This window comes from Centruroides sculpturatus, unplaced genomic scaffold, assembly GCF_000671375.1.
Source record: "Centruroides sculpturatus isolate CEXI.00-Female unplaced genomic scaffold, Cexi_2.0 scaffold780, whole genome shotgun sequence".
NCBI lineage: Eukaryota > Metazoa > Arthropoda > Arachnida > Scorpiones > Buthidae > Centruroides > Centruroides sculpturatus.
Window position 1 is genome coordinate 214,032 of NW_019385021.1, and position 16,370 is coordinate 230,401.

The 16,370-nt window shown below is 30.3% G+C and overlaps 2 protein-coding genes across 3 annotated transcripts in view; one reads left to right on the forward strand and one right to left on the reverse strand.

Annotated features, from left to right (window-relative positions):
- Positions 1-7,023: 7,023 nt before the first annotated feature.
- On the reverse strand, positions 7,024-12,134 carry LOC111633542 (probable polyketide synthase 42). 2 transcript variants are annotated; one of them, XM_023378128.1, is made up of 3 exons: positions 12,043-12,134; positions 8,736-9,093; positions 7,024-8,570 (listed from the first exon to the last, which is right to left on the reverse strand). In XM_023378128.1, the coding sequence occupies exons 2-3, from the start codon at positions 9,044-9,046 to the stop codon at positions 7,436-7,438; spliced, it is 1,446 nt and encodes a 481-aa protein (XP_023233896.1). In that variant the 5' UTR covers positions 9,047-9,093; positions 12,043-12,134; the 3' UTR covers positions 7,024-7,435. The 2 variants fall into 2 exon arrangements, with proteins under 2 accessions (XP_023233896.1, XP_023233897.1); XM_023378129.1 differs by lacking the exon at positions 12,043-12,134 and adding an exon at positions 10,826-11,161.
- Positions 11,114-16,370, forward strand: part of LOC111633545 (phosducin-like protein 3) — a 66,443-nt gene continuing 61,186 nt past the window's right edge. Inside the window, exon 1 of the mRNA XM_023378135.1 lies at positions 11,114-11,222. Within this exon, the coding sequence (XP_023233903.1) occupies positions 11,220-11,222 (3 nt within the window). The 5' untranslated portion in view covers positions 11,114-11,219. The remainder of the gene's footprint in view (positions 11,223-16,370) is intronic.

Here is a 16,370-nt window from a genome sequence, read left to right on the forward strand (position 1 = left end):
TTCTCAAACTTGGCTATAAATTGGGTTATATTTCAAATAAATGATATAGACTGAAAAAAATTTTTTTTTCTTTTGTACATTTTCATCAAATGACATCAATACTGTAAAAATGGAAATAAAGAAACAAAACTGACAACAAAAACTGAATACTACCGTGTTTCCCCGAAAATAAGACAGTGTCTTATATTAATTTTTGCTCTGAAAGATGCACTAGGTCTTATTTTTGGGGGATGTCTTATTTTTTCCATGAAGAAGAATTCATATTTATTATTGAACAAAAAATTCCCAAGTCGAACTTAGACAAGAGTGACGTATATCTGGTCGTGTCGAACTGTTCCCGGAGTGGACTTCTCACTTTCTTCTTCTTCTTCTTTCTCTTCTTCTTCTCAGTTTATATGGAGAGTATAGCTCAATTTAGGCTCTTTCCCGAATGGCATTATTGATCGCTATGCGACTGACGAGCCAGCCGTATCCGAACGACCTAAACGCACGCGCGGGAAAAGAATGCATTCCAGGAGGACTTTTATGGGGAACTGGCCCCCTATTTAGTCGTTATTGGCAAAAAGTAAACCCAGAAAACTCCAAGCAGCCAGCCTGTCCGATTGCAATGCGAACTCCCGACCAAACTTCCCAGTGTTCAGGGTCTAGTCCACTCAAGTGCGGGGACAAAGACTGCTCGGCCACTGGTGGGCCCTACTTCCCACTCTCTATTCTATTCTCTCTCCCCCTTGTTCAAATGGAGATAACAGCCTTAGTGTGCTTTTTCTCCAAAGAGCTACTTCCCACTCTCGCTTCAACTTAATCTTTTTATAGTGTCGACATCAGGCTCGATGACCAATTAGTGCTTATTGAACCGTAGCACTATGCAAATGTGATGTGGTGTGATTCCCGGCCAACCAATTAGCCATCACCAGCAGTAACGTTATGCAAATCTGTGATACCCAAGCCATAGTTTTATGCAAATCATGCCGTGTGGCGTGATTGTCTGCTGACCAATCAGTGGCTGTACTTTCAAAAAGCCAACAGCCACTTTCAACCATCTGTTGATGACCGTTAAGAGTAAAAAAAACTTTGCTAGGTCTTACTTTCGGGGGGGTGGTCTTATATTTAGCAATTCAGCAAAACCTATGCTAGGTCTTATTTTCAGAGGATGTCTTGTTTTCTGGGAAACACAGTATAATTGATATCAAATAATGGATAAATTTTTATTACAGTAGTCTCTCGAAAACTTGGCCTAATGTGGACCGAAGGGTGGCCGAGTTTGTGAAAATGCCGGGTTATCGAGAATGGGGTTAAAAAAGAATAAGTACGAGTGTTTCCTGAGAAAATACTATACTGTACAGTACTCGTATGTATTGTTTGCTTGAGAATACAACAGAGAATAAACTGCCCAAATACCCTTAAACAAAGGAAAAGTACATCCTTTATGAAGGCATAGAGCCTTTACTACATGAAAATGAAAATTAATGAATACACTGTGTACAGTAATTTACCTGATAAGACAGACCTCAGAAAAATACTTTACGAGGAATAAAGCTGTCTATAATGAAAATTAATTAACTAAGGATTTTTTTGCCCTGCCAGGGTGTGGCTGAGTTATCTGGACTGCTGGGTTATCGAGTGCCAAGTTTTCAAGACTCTACTGTAATATAAATTAAAATGACTTTCAGCTGTGAAGTTAATTTACAGTTCAGTTGAACAAATTCCAGTAAAATATTTGTTTGCTTTATCTCATGAAAATTAACATTGTGACAAATGGCATTTTGCCAAGGCAACAGCAAAATTTGCTTTAACATAAGAATTCATTTTATCGGTGTTTGTTTTAAGGCAAGTCAACTGTATAGATATCAAATAACTTTGAAGCTTACTATCTGTCATCCAATCTAAATTAACTCATTAAATTATATTTCTAATTTATAATTGAAGAAGTTGAAGGACAAACACACTTTTTATATATTAATTATAAATATATGTGCTTGTATGTGGTTTTTTTAAGTTCTGTTTAGATTTTCTAAATTAAAATTGACAATTCACAAAACATTAAAAAGAATGCAAAATGAAAATTTTATTTTCTGTGTAAAATATATACATAAATTCCTATATAAAATTTATAAAAATAGATTTTCATAATTTTCAAAACAATTATATCTTAGAATAAATAATTTATTTGTTATTAAAAAGTTTCTTGTGATAAATATAATTTGACAATTCTTATAAAAATTAACTTTACAATTTTATGATTACAAATTAAATGTACAATATAATTTGATTTTTTTATTAAAAGTGCACAAGCTAAATTTTTTCAAACTTACTAAGAAACAATGAGAATAAAAGGATAAAATGCAAGCTGGTTAATATGATGATTTTCAATCAAAACTAAATCAAAAAATTAAATTCCTCAGTCTTAAATGCTTATAATTTAAGGAGTCTTACCACCTTCTGAAATAAAAATGGTATGACTCTTTAAATTATTAGCATTTAAGATTGTTTAATTATAAAATGGAGTCAGAAGACAAATCTAAAGCTTGTCAATATAACAATTTCTATTATCAAAAAACACTTGTTTCTATGTGAGACATCATTTTCACAATATGCAGTTATATTCTTAAATTAAAGGATGCAATCAACTTTAAATTAGCTTGACAGTCAATAGATAAAAAGTTTAAAATAGAATGAAGAATAATTTGAAATGTGTTTTAATATTAAAAAATTATATATATATATATGTATATAAACTTTTTAAAATGTTGACATATTAAAATGAATATTAAACATTATACAGTTTGACACAATCATTTATCAATAAAGACTGTCATTTTTATTTTTTAATGCAGATATCAAAAATATAAATTCTTAATGAAAAACTATAATGCATAAACAATATATAATTTTATTATAACTGTTACTTTTATTAAACAGTATTATATTTATATTTAAACTTTAAAAGCTGAGAAAATATAAAGTAACATATTTGTTAAATACTGTACTTTTTACAATACTACCATGTAATAAATTCTAATATATTAAATGCTTTATTATCCATTTAATGTTTTAAAAACAATAATTTTATTTTTTTTGAAAATTCACATATTTAAATCTACTATATAAATCAATTCACAAATTATACATACAAAAGTCAAATGCCCAAGAGATAAGCAATAGAGTGGCAAATTATAAAGGAAATTTTGTTCTCAAATTTTTTCCAAAGTCTTAAAACCTTATGAACAAGTTAATTAACTATTATTATCAAATACATGTTCTTGTCTTAATACACAAGTATACTTGAAATCATAAATGATTCATTTGAAGTCTTAATGAATCAAAAATTCATTAAGACCTCAGATTAAATAAAAACTTCAAGAACAGAATTTTCAGAAAATTTTTGATCTAAAACTACTAATTACAATTATTGATAATAGCAGTATTTTCAGAAATACACATTTGTATTAACATCAATAAACAATTTATAATTTTATCAATTTTTATGTAAAATAAATATAATTGCACTGTTCTAGATAACTGCAGTCAACTTTTTATTAAAAGTATTTTATTTTGGATAAAGCACTTCAACAGTCAAAAAATGATTGGGTTTTCTTCTATTTTTTGTTTTAATTTTTGTGTTACATTCTTAATATTGCAAACTTCTTTATAATTAAGAAAATATTAAACTTTACTGTATATGATTTTTTTAAAGTAAAGCCAAAAACTCTATAATACAAATTTAAAAACATTTCCAAATGTTCTAAAAGGATATTAAAGAATTTAAATTTACAGAATTTTATCAATATAGGCCAACAATAAATACATCAATTATAAAATTTTNTAATATTTTAATACTAAAATATTAACAGTATAGCTGTATAAAAGTTAGAAAGGTCAACAATCTTACTGACAAATCAGAAAAAAATTACCATCTTAAACATATTTGTTAAATACTGTACTTTTTACAATACTACCATGTAATAAATTCTAATATATTAAATGCTTTATTATCCATTTAATGTTTTAAAAACAATAATTTTATTTTTTTTGAAAATTCACATATTTAAATCTACTATATAAATCAATTCACAAATTATACATACAAAAGTCAAATGCCCAAGAGATAAGCAATAGAGTGGCAAATTATAAAGGAAATTTTGTTCTCAAATTTTTTCCAAAGTCTTAAAACCTTATGAACAAGTTAATTAACTATTATTATCAAATACATGTTCTTGTCTTAATACACAAGTATACTTGAAATCATAAATGATTCATTTGAAGTCTTAATGAATCAAAAATTCATTAAGACCTCAGATTAAATAAAAACTTCAAGAACAGAATTTTCAGAAAATTTTTGATCTAAAACTACTAATTACAATTATTGATAATAGCAGTATTTTCAGAAATACACATTTGTATTAACATCAATAAACAATTTATAATTTTATCAATTTTTATGTAAAATAAATATAATTGCACTGTTCTAGATAACTGCAGTCAACTTTTTATTAAAAGTATTTTATTTTGGATAAAGCACTTCAACAGTCAAAAAATGATTGGGTTTTCTTCTATTTTTTGTTTTAATTTTTGTGTTACATTCTTAATATTGCAAACTTCTTTATAATTAAGAAAATATTAAACTTTACTGTATATGATTTTTTTAAAGTAAAGCCAAAAACTCTATAATACAAATTTAAAAACATTTCCAAATGTTCTAAAAGGATATTAAAGAATTTAAATTTACAGAATTTTATCAATATAGGCCAACAATAAATACATCAATTATAAAATTTTTCATAAACTATTAGACTTAGATATCATTGAAATTCAGATTGATTTTGTCTGCAATAGATCAGCAATTCCCAACCAGAGGTATGCAAATGTGGCTACACGCCATATTTTAAACCATATGATTTGTATATATATATCTTCACTTCACCTTCGTCTGTCTTATTTGTTTACTCTTCTATAATGTTATCGTCTTCCTATTGACTTTAGTGTGTGGGTGGACTGAGAGGAAAGGAATGAATGGAAGGCTTTTGAGAGAGGATATGAGTGGACTAAGGCGAGAGGGGGAGTTAAGAAGGGGGAGAATGAAGGGAGTGAGGGGAGAGGAGAAACGAAGGGAGACTGGAAGTGATAGTGGAGTGGAAAGGATGTGAGACTGAGAGGAAGGAAGGGGAAGGAGGAGATCAAAAAGGAAAGTCTCCTCTGTAAGTTTAGCATCGTATGGTGAGAAAAGAAAAAGAGAACTTTGGAACAAGAAAAGAGAAAGGAACTTAATTGAGAGGAACCAGATGGATCGCCCCTTTTGGATTAATATCTCAGTGTGAAACAAAAAGTGAGTTAATCAGTCCCCAGACTGACGAGAAGCCTCATCCATGAGCCCACACAATTCAGCCTGCATTATCAAGTTTTGGGTACCCTCTTTCCTTATTCTTTACTTTCACTTTCTAAATCTTCGAATAAGCCAGCTATATTCAATAAGTTTAAGTAGTAATAGGAACCTAGTGTTAAGTAAGATAATTTTAATTAATCGGATGTTCGGCTCGGAAAAATGGACAATTCGGATTGTTGGTATCCTATGAAACCTGTAATTGAACTAGCGAGTTAATAAATAATTGTGTTTTATTTTATCTAATCTGGAGTGTGCGTCTCTATATAACTCGCTGATCTCACACAAAAATAATTCATAATGGTGGATGTACTACAAGAACATTCAGATTCTGCATTGAGGCTTTTGGCAATGTCATGCCACTCTATACTTAGTTTTAATTAAATGAAAATATAATTATATTTATTTGTGTTCTTCCAATGCTTTTCAATTTACAAAAAACTTTTTTTTACATGTAATTGTATAGTGCTGTATAATTGACCAAGGTGCTGTTGTTTGAAGAACACATAACATAAAACTTAGGAAAATGGGCTGCCAAGAGGTATCCCCTTGCAGATCAAAAAAGGTTGGGAACTGCTGCAATAGATGATGAAAATCAGATCATAGAGAAATTTGAAAACTCATTAATTGGAGCATATGGAAAATAAGTCTATAATCTGATTAATATACAAAAGCAAAAGGAAAAAAAAAAACAAGAGACCAACTTGAAACATATTTTTAAAAAATTCTAATTTGTCACAAATGGTGCTACTTTCACTTGCATCTACAGATTCTTTTGTGAACACAAATGATGGCTAGTTTTGTATAAGAGCCTTTGTTTTTAGTCCTATTGAGGCACTGCATTAGAAAAGGCATCCATAAATCTATTGTGTATACTTTCTTGGTAATATTTTAATACTAAAATATTAACAGTATAGCTGTATAAAAGTTAGAAAGGTCAACAATCTTACTGACAAATCAGAAAAAAATTACCATCTTAAAATCTTTTCCCTAGATCACTTTATTCAATTTATAATGCCAAATTAAAATATGCACAGAAGCAACTCATATTGCACAGTGCAACTTTCCTGCTAGCAAGTCAAACTGGTTATTATTAGATTTACAGCTATATGTCATCAAAGAAATGCTACAAAATTTTTTATTTGTATTTAAATGTAAATATTGGCACAACAAATGAAAATATAATGTTAAATTCATTTATAGAATAAAACAACAAATTCTATGCAAATAGTGCATCTTATATTCAAATAGTTTCAATTGTATAACAATTCATTTAAAAATTCTTAAATACAATATTTGATTTTTTTATTAATATTATTACAAATATAACAAACAATTATTTATTGTGACGTCGTCACAATGCCAGGCTGCAATTTTTAATCATATTTTTAATGTATTTCATTTAAAATATGTGCTCTCCACCTCAAATTAGTAGTGGATTTCCCATGTTCATCATACTTTTCCTTAGATAACCAGCATGACTCTGTGTTGTTAATCTAACACCTTTCAGGAGAAACTTTTTGAATTGAAATAACATGACTTCTGGTTTGCATTGGAAGTTCTTATATAATTAATCAGGGCATCCTGCCCTAAGGTTTCCATATCTGGTCTCTTCTTTCATCTATCTAACTCTGTTCTTGAGATTAAGGAAAGGCAGACGGACAAACAACAATGGAAATTTATAGGTCTACAATTTTTTCAAATTGCTGCCTAATATGTATTTATATCATCAAATAAAGAATTTATAAGTTAATATACATGCTTTGGTTACTTCAATAGTAAACCATAAAATACTTAAAATGTATTACATCTCAAACAAATCAACTTTACATGTGTAAATCAGTGACAGTGTATCTTCATGTTACAGCAGCAAATTTTGAAGAAAACAAATGTTTTTAATTAATTTTAACTTTCTTTTCATTACAAAAATTTAATTAAAAACATTTGTTTTTAAACAAATATTCTGATATTGATTTGTTTTATGTAATTTACAATTATTTACATTTCCAAATCATTAAAAAACATACAACTTTAAAAAAAAAAAAAATTGGAAACAAATTACTGTTTTTCCATAGGTAAAATGATTGGAGGTCGACAACCCAACATATCTAAATTATTAAACCTGTCCTTGAATCTGATTTTAAAAATTAAAACTTTCTTTTTAAATATCAAACCAATAATAACAAATAATAACATCAATACAGTAAAAACTGTAATAATTATCATATGTAACAAATTTGAATTTTTGACTTCTAAGCACACACCAATATATCTCTTGTGTGCTTTTATTATCTGTATATTGGGTAAAAACTTTTCTACAAATTCTGTTTTTAAACTTTCATTTCTTTCAACCATTTTAAACCACTCTAAATCTATTTCAGTCAAATTACATCTATTATTATTATTCACAGAAATATTTGTCCAACTAAATATTGCAGGAAATCCTTTAATAAAGGCAGTTTTATGTATTTCGCAGTTTTTATCATCAAAATATTGTCGCAAATACTTAAGAAATTGTAATTCACATTCTTCAGTACAATTAAAAATTATGCTGAATTCATAAGAAAATGGTTTTACATAAATATTACAAATATCAATTGTATTATTTTCAGTTTTGTTACTTTTTATCCATATTCTAGGATTTTCTTTAATGGGATATTTAGAAGGCAAAACAGAAGATATCACAGAATATTCTATTTGTGTTGAATTTGTAGATCTATGTAATGTAGTCAAAGTTTCTTCTTTTGATGGCATGAATGATGGAATTAAATATACTTCAGAATATGTTATTTGGTTTTCTAAATGGTCAGCACTTACTGAAAAATAATCAGTTTTTAAATTAACTATATCAGTGGAAAGTGTACTTGTGGTTTTAATATCAGAAATAAATTTATGATCCATATATGAATGGTTTAGAAAGACATTTATAAACAAATTATCTAATTCACTTTCATGCAAGCCATCGGAACCATTATGGAATTGTAAAGATGTACGAGCTATATGACTTTCAACAGAACCTATTGAATTGTAATATAAATTAGTTGTCATAGCAACATTGCTATTATTATTATTATTATTATTATTATGTAAATTTAATGTTTTAACAGAATTCTTAGCTGACATATGTAATTCTTCATCAGCCATGTCAATATTTTCAACTATACTAGATCTTAATTTTATACTAGAATAAGATCTAGAATTAGTTGTCATAGCAACATTGCTATTATTATTATTATTATTATTATTATTATGTAAATTTAATGTTTTAACAGAATTCTTAGCTGACATATGTAATTCTTCATCAGCCATGTCAATATTTTCAACTATACTAGATCTTAATTTTATACTAGAATAAGATCTAGAATGTTTATCACTAGTGTACACAGAATTATACTGTTTATCATCAAAGTTTGAAAACACTATTTTTGTGAAAACTTCAATTATCTTAGTTTTTGTAGAAGTTGGTTGAAGTGAAATTTCTTCATTATATTTTGATAAGTTTTTATTTCTTGAAGTAAAAAGAGCAATTGAAGAATTCAAATTTTCTATTATTTGGCTTATGTTTAATGTGAATATTTCATCATTCAAAAGTATTTCTTTTCCATATGAATAAAAATTATTTTCTGTTAACCATATAATATATAATAAGCAAATATGAAGGAATGTCATACTTTGCTTTCTTGTAGAATTTCATCAAAACGTTAATGCAAACTTTTCTGAAAATAAATAATTCACAAATTACTTTGAAATTTTTTATACTAATTTAATTAATCTTATATGTAATGAAATAAAGTAATAATCTAATATTTAAAATTTTTAATCTAATTTAACATAGTACTGGATGACCGTAATTAAAGTATACTATTCAATACTCTCTCTAGAGATACTTAGCAGCCCAAATGCAACCAAATCTGGTATGGTGACATTTCAGGATGTGAAAAAAGACATTTTTGTAAAAAAAAAATAGTATCAAAACTTTCCTTTGTGGCACTTTTCATGCTATAAACAAATGAAAAAGTAGTTCCATTTGTGGGAACACTTAAAAAGTGGTTTATCAAAGACATACTGCAAATTCAGCAGCATAAAGAAAAGTAATCTATCATGTTGCATGTGAGAAGCATCACAATCACAGAGAATTCATTATAGTCAGTTGTTGAACATACTGTTTATTGCCTTCAGTTAGGGACCAACACCTTCAGAATCGGGAACACATGGAATATCATCCTAAAATCCATAGTATTTTTTTGTATATATAAAATGTTTGTTGTTTGCCACACCAAAGTGCATAGTAGTGAGTTTTGGTGCTAACTATTTTTGATGAAAATGTCTTCTGCACACCCTGAAATGTCACCATACCATATGATAAAGATACTTAAACCTCTAAGTATCTTTCTAGACAGCAATGAATAGGAGTATTTTAAATATTATTACCCAGTATTAACAACAAAGCAATTGTCATTTTTAAAAAGTTTTGTTTTCATCTTATAAAATATTTAATGTAAAGATGCTGTAATAAATAATATTTCATTTAAAATGGTTGGTCTTTAACTGAAAGGAAAAAACAATAAAAATAAAAATATGTGAAATGTAATAATTTCACATATAATTTTGTTGTTTGTGTTAAATTAATAGTGCCATAGATGGCATTGCATGTAATGCACATTCCCTTGTCTAAATTACAGTGATGATGTTGGTGATCCCTGTATGTTGTGTGATTTTTAGATTTTTTTTATTTACATTTAATCACAGCTATGGCTTATAATTAAAGATGCAGGATATATTGTTAATATTACATGACTTCAGTTCTAGTAAATCCGTTAATCTTGCTGTTTTGAAATTTTATGTTATGCAATGAAATTTGCAGAAAATTAGATACCTGTATAATTTCTATACTTCATGTATGCAGTTCTAAATAATCCAGTACAATAATAAACAGAAAATATTTTATTTTTCTAAAAACTTCATTTATGAACTTAATATAACTGTTTATTTAATCTATGTGCATAACTATGAGTGAAGTTGCTTAAGTCAAATTTCTAAGTGTGAAAAAAAATCTCTCTGAAATTAAGGGTCAACTTCTATGGCAAAGTACAAAAGGCAAACCTTTACCACAGAGTGGAACAGAGCTTATAACAATTGCAGCATACTTCTTACATCTTATCATAACTCCAGCTGGCTACCACATATATTGTATTTGATTAAATTATTTAACAGATATTAATATAATAGTAAAATTTCAGTATAAATGAACATTACATCACATCACATCAACTACACATAGGCTAATATAACCACATCTCAGTTCTAGACTACCACATTCTGAAATGTGGTAGTCTAGAACAGTGAGTCAAGTTTCATAAATTTCACATAACTGACAATACACAAAATTAAAATATTTAAATAAGTACTTTTGCTTGTTTCACTCAACTCACAAGCTAAGCCTCTTACCTTTGCATTCTGAAGTAAAGTTTCCATCTGGATCGCTGCAACTATGAGATCTTTCATGTATCATTTAGCTACAGTGTTACATTCTCATCAATTAAGATTGCCTGTTTCTCCATTCCCATTACTATGAAAACTCCTTTCTAACAATAAGGCTATTTGGGCAGTAATAGAAAGATCTGGCATGTATAGCATACCCCTCAACAAAGCAGATTATACCAAATTCAAATATGTTCTACTTAATCAAATCCTGTTCTTTTTTAAATGTTCTCATTAGAACATTTAAAAAATGAAGCTTGAATGAAACAAATAAAGTACTCATTAAATATTTTAATTTTGTATATCATTCTAGCACTGTTTTGAGCTGAAAATCTCGAGTTGATCTTAAACTCCAGTATTAATGGCAAGTAAATTTAATTTTGTCAAAATTTGTTATGTTTTATTTATAAATTATGAAAAAAATAGAAAGGTAAAATACTGTTGAAATATTCCAAAATTTAATTAACATTGGATAGAGGTTCCTTTTAGGTCATTTATATACATTATGAGTAACGTACAAAATCTGGATACCATTGAGACTACCCAGGTGATGTCAGCCTTAGCCAAGTCAGGTGGATAACACCAAAATATGGAGGAAATCATTTAATTATCAATTTTCTCAGATAACCTCAACATTACACATCAAGTTTTGTAAAATGTTGAATACCAATTGCAAAATTAAACATAAAGTAATTGTTTCTCTTTCTAAGTTTAAGTAAAAGAAATCAATAAAATTATCATCATTAATTATTACCATCATTTTAAAATAATCAAATCAAATTATTATTTACAATTATTTTATTTTATATTGAAAACTTAACATTGAATTTAAAAAAGTCTACATTAAGTTATTGTACCTCTACTTATTTTTGCAATCAAGAATGAAACTGGATAGTGCAAAGAACCCCTGAATGTGACCTCATTCAAGTATTGATGGATAATGGCGACATTATTGCTATTGAAACGATTTTCTTTCAGCATTACCCGTGGTTTTTGATAAAGTTGGCATTACCCAGACAATTTCGACATTATCCAACTTCGCAAATTACTCCATATGTATACTGTACAGTACATACAGATACGCCTAAAACTGATTGGATCTATTGAAATCAGTATTATTTTAATAAATCTGAATGAAAGTTTAAAATTATTTATCATTTCTAATAAAATATAACCTATCTTACCCAATATACAATCTAAATAATCTCAAATATATAGTTTTTTTTAATCTTCGTTAACACATTTTTAAATTTACCGCTAAATAAGAGGTGACTTCCTTCTTAATGTTTATGATTGCCAGATGACAAGAAATTATAACATTTTAAATTAAAATTTTAAAAATATTTAAATGATTACTAATTAACAAAACATATTATTAAAAATTTATTAATATATTAAAATAATTTTAATCAAAATTTTATTATTCTTGAAAACTTTGGATTTTGGCACGGTTACAGGTAATCATATCGATGTAAATAATGATAATCAGAGCCGGCCCTACCATAGGGCGAACGGAGCAGCCGCTCCAGGCGCTAAGTTCTAGGGGGTGCCTCAGTGGTAAAGAAAATTAAAGGGTATAAATTAGGGGCAACCAAGGGGGCGCTATAATAGGATCTTGCTCCATCCTAAAACTTGCCTCGGGCCGCCACTGATGATAATATTAATAATAAGCGATCTATTAAATGTCGAAGAATTATATATTATGTTTATACATCCATTTAAGTAATTTTAAAAATTCTATTCTTTATATAAACAATGTATTTTTATACATTGTTTGTATACGGCAACGCAACTCGAGGCGTTGCATCCCAGGAGGACATTTTATGGGAAACTGGTCTCTATTTAGGTGTTACAAACGTGAAGAAAACCTGGAATATTCCACGTGACGAGTCCGTTGGCAAAGCGCAAACTCACGACCAGTGTTCTGTGGTTTAGTTCGCTGGTGCTGGCGAGCGTTTACACATTGTGCATTTTATCACCAAATCACAGACCTATCCGGATGTCAAGGTGCAATCTATCGCTCCGGAAGTCACGGGATCGAATGCGGACGAGTTAAAAAACTCCCAGGAATTTTTTGGGGGTGGTCTGTCCGGATATATCTCCTCCGTCTTTCACCACCCGGCTTAGGATTGGCCGAATCCATAATGGGTTTGCTAAAAGGACAATTAGTGCCCGCAGGACAAAAATAATTTTAAAATCTTTCAATTTTTTTTTATTAATAAAAACATGATCTGATATAAAGTGTAAATGAACAAAACACGTGTACTAACTATCAGCTGTGCTCAAAAATTTTAGAGAGGCAGAGATCCCGCGACAGCATATTTCTATCCATGCGTCGTAACATTGTTGGTGTGATTTTCACTATGCTTGCTGATGAAATGTTATACTGTACAGTATTTCAGCTAATCCAAATTGAGAAAATTATTAATGTAATCGCTAATTTTTAGATATTCCTATAATATACGTATATATGTATACGGTGAAGTTAAGTCCGAGAATTGAGGTGGCTACTACAAGTTTTTAGAAATGATGCGGCGATCAAAAACCTATCCAAGTTTCACGAAAGCTTTGAACAAGTTCGTGCAAAATAAGTTTACTTGGCTTACTTGTGTTACATCATTGGAATTTTTTCCGAAATCTTCACATATCGTTAAGTAAGATTTTGTGTCGAAAGGCACCTTACAAAAGCGCAATTTTTTGTTTCGGATTTAACGCTATTCTCGACATGGCCACATTTCTCGCTTTCCAGTTGATGATACACGGTTGTCCCACCCATATAGATTTATTCAAAACACTTTCAAGATCAACAAAATCTAAAACATTAACGCTCTTTTATCACTTTTTAACATGTCAGGACAGGGCCGGATCATCGCATAGACAAATAAGACAAATGTCTAGGGCCCGGTTTTTAGAAGGGCCCGGTCAAACTGTCTATTTTGAAAAGATTTGTAAATAAGATAGTTTACTTTTCTGTTGGACAACAGTATATAATAAACAAATAAGCAAAAATATATTGCTTTTTATATGGTTATTGTGAATTCTAAAATCTAAAGAAAATGTACAGTACGTGGGTTGTACGTGGGTTGTTCAAAAAGTTCCCGAACCTTTTGAATAGCGCGCCTCCAGTTTATTATTTTTAAATCCGCTTGGAGGCGTTGTGTCCGCGGAAACCCCTCGAGTAACCTACTTTGACCCGTTTGTTGATATCTTGTTTTGGTGATTAGCTACGGCCGTTTATGTGAAGTGGTGTTTGTGGGGTTCGGCGAAAATCAACTCATTTAAAGAACAGCATTGTTCTGTGAAATTCTGTGTGAAACTCGGAAAATCCTTCACGAAAACTTTCCACGGATGGGTGAAACAGCCCCCCGCCCCAAAACAGCTCGACAAGTTCGCTCAAATATTAAAGGTGATGTTGACCGTTTTTTCGATGTAAAAGGGGTTGTGCATCATGAATACCTACCTACAGGTCAGACAGTCAACACGGAGTACTACCTGGTGTTACGAAACGCCTAAGAGACAAAATCAGGCGAAAAGGGTCCGAACGTTGGAGGAGCGGCGAGTGGTTTTTTCACCACAACGCGGCGGCTCATTTGTCCCTCATAACACAAGTTTTTGGACAAAAACAAGACCGTTGTGCTTCCCCACCCACCCTGCTCACCTGACTTGGCCCCATGCGACTTTTTCCTGTTTTCCAACAAACTAAAAAAACATGTTCAAAGAAAAAAGATTTGCCACCATTCAAGAGATAGAAAAAAAAAAACGACGGAGGAGCTTATGGACATTCCGGAAAAAGCGTTCCAAGATGTTTCAAAAAGTGGAAACACTATTGAAATAAGTGTATATGTTGCGGAGGAGACTACGTTGAAGAGGACCCTGACAAATAAATTGTATGTGAAGTATTTTTTTTTTGTAATAAATAAAGTTCGGGAACTTTTTGAACAACCCTCGTATTCTTATGTTTCTTCTTATTGAAAGTAAAATTCCCAATAATTTAGAATATTCTTTATAGCGATAAGAATAATATTAATTATATGTATTCTTAAATCCTGTGAAATATTGTGAAATAATTTTGCTTTTATATTTTATAAAGCAGCTGCAGTGTCCGTATGAAATTTAATAGAAATAATAGTAACAAGATTTATTAATTGAAAGAGCCGGGAGGGGACCCGGAAGAAGAAAATGTCTAGGGCCCCAAAGTGGGTTAATCCGGACCTGTGTCAGGAATATAATTTTCAAAACTTGATTAGGGAAATTTTTGGTACATCCTGTAAAAACAATGCGTTTAACGAAATTACACTTTAGATTGTAATCACAATAACTGAGTCTTGCATTATACATTGAGTCAAATCTCCGTTCTTTCTCTTTAGTAATTCTAAAATAACTATTTGAAGTGACTCATTTCTCAATTTAAATTTATTAACATCGAGATATATTTTAACAAAGAGAAACCATTTTGATTCATGGTATTTCGACGGCCGGATGACCGAGAGCTCAAGGTATCAGCCTACCGCCAGTGGCGTACCGTGGGTGTCAGCAGCCCGGGGCGGAGGAAAATTTCGGCCCCCCTTATTTAGGTATTTCAATTTAAAAGAAAATTCAGTTTTGTCACAGAACAAGCAATGAAAAATTCGGTGGTAGTGCAGCGACTTGTTTAAAATAGTTCCATTGAATATTAGTGGTGTATATGAACGCGAATGAATCGTACAAGCAAATACAAAAAAAAAAAAAGGTCAACAGGTTTCGCAGGACTTCCTCGGATGAAAAAATTACTATTTCATCCGGACGGTGAGCCGATTCCCGGACTGTCCGGACGATAGTACTATCGTAGGCGCGATGCAAGTATAGATTAGGATGTTTCAAATTTTTACAAGATATTATTATTATTTATTGTGAAATTTTGCTGCCCCCTAAAAGGTAATTTTGCCGCGCCCTAAAAAGAGCCGCCCCTGCCGCCCCCACTACGGTACGCTACTGCCTACCGCTCTAGGGTATCCGGGATTGAATTCGGACGGCTCGAAAAATCCCCGTGAATTTTTCGGGGCGTGATCCGACCGGATATGTCGGCCCCCGTCCTTCACTATCCGGGACCATCACGAATTCGGTTAAGCCCATAAAGAAGCAGCTGGACGGTGAGGGATGGGACCAATACATACAGATAGATCATCTCTGAAAAATTCCTGAAGTTCCTGACCTGACTCAAATTTGGATCCCGTAAAAACGCGGATTATCTGAAAAATTCAAATATAAGGTCACAATAAAAATTGAATTCACTAAAATAAAAAATTAAATTTGACAGTAGCAATTTCAAATGAAACGAATATATTAAGATTTTTTTACGCCAATCGAAACTGCATACACAAAGTTTATATAACTGTAGTTTCGATTGATGTCATAAAAATCTTAATACATTATACCTATGTTTCTTAATTAGATAAACCCAGAGGGGAGGAATTTAAGTTTAATTTGACAAAATCGTGTGGCACATTACATATTATTTTATATAATATTAAAT

Coding starts and splice junctions, on each gene's coding strand:
- LOC111633542 (XM_023378128.1), bottom strand. CDS start 9,046: ATGACATTCCTTCATATTTGCTTATTATATATTATATGGTTAACAGAA. Junction 8,571..8,735: donor ACTAGTGATAAACATTCTAG/ATCTTATTCTAG, acceptor AACTAATTCTAG/ATCTTATTCTAGTATAAAAT.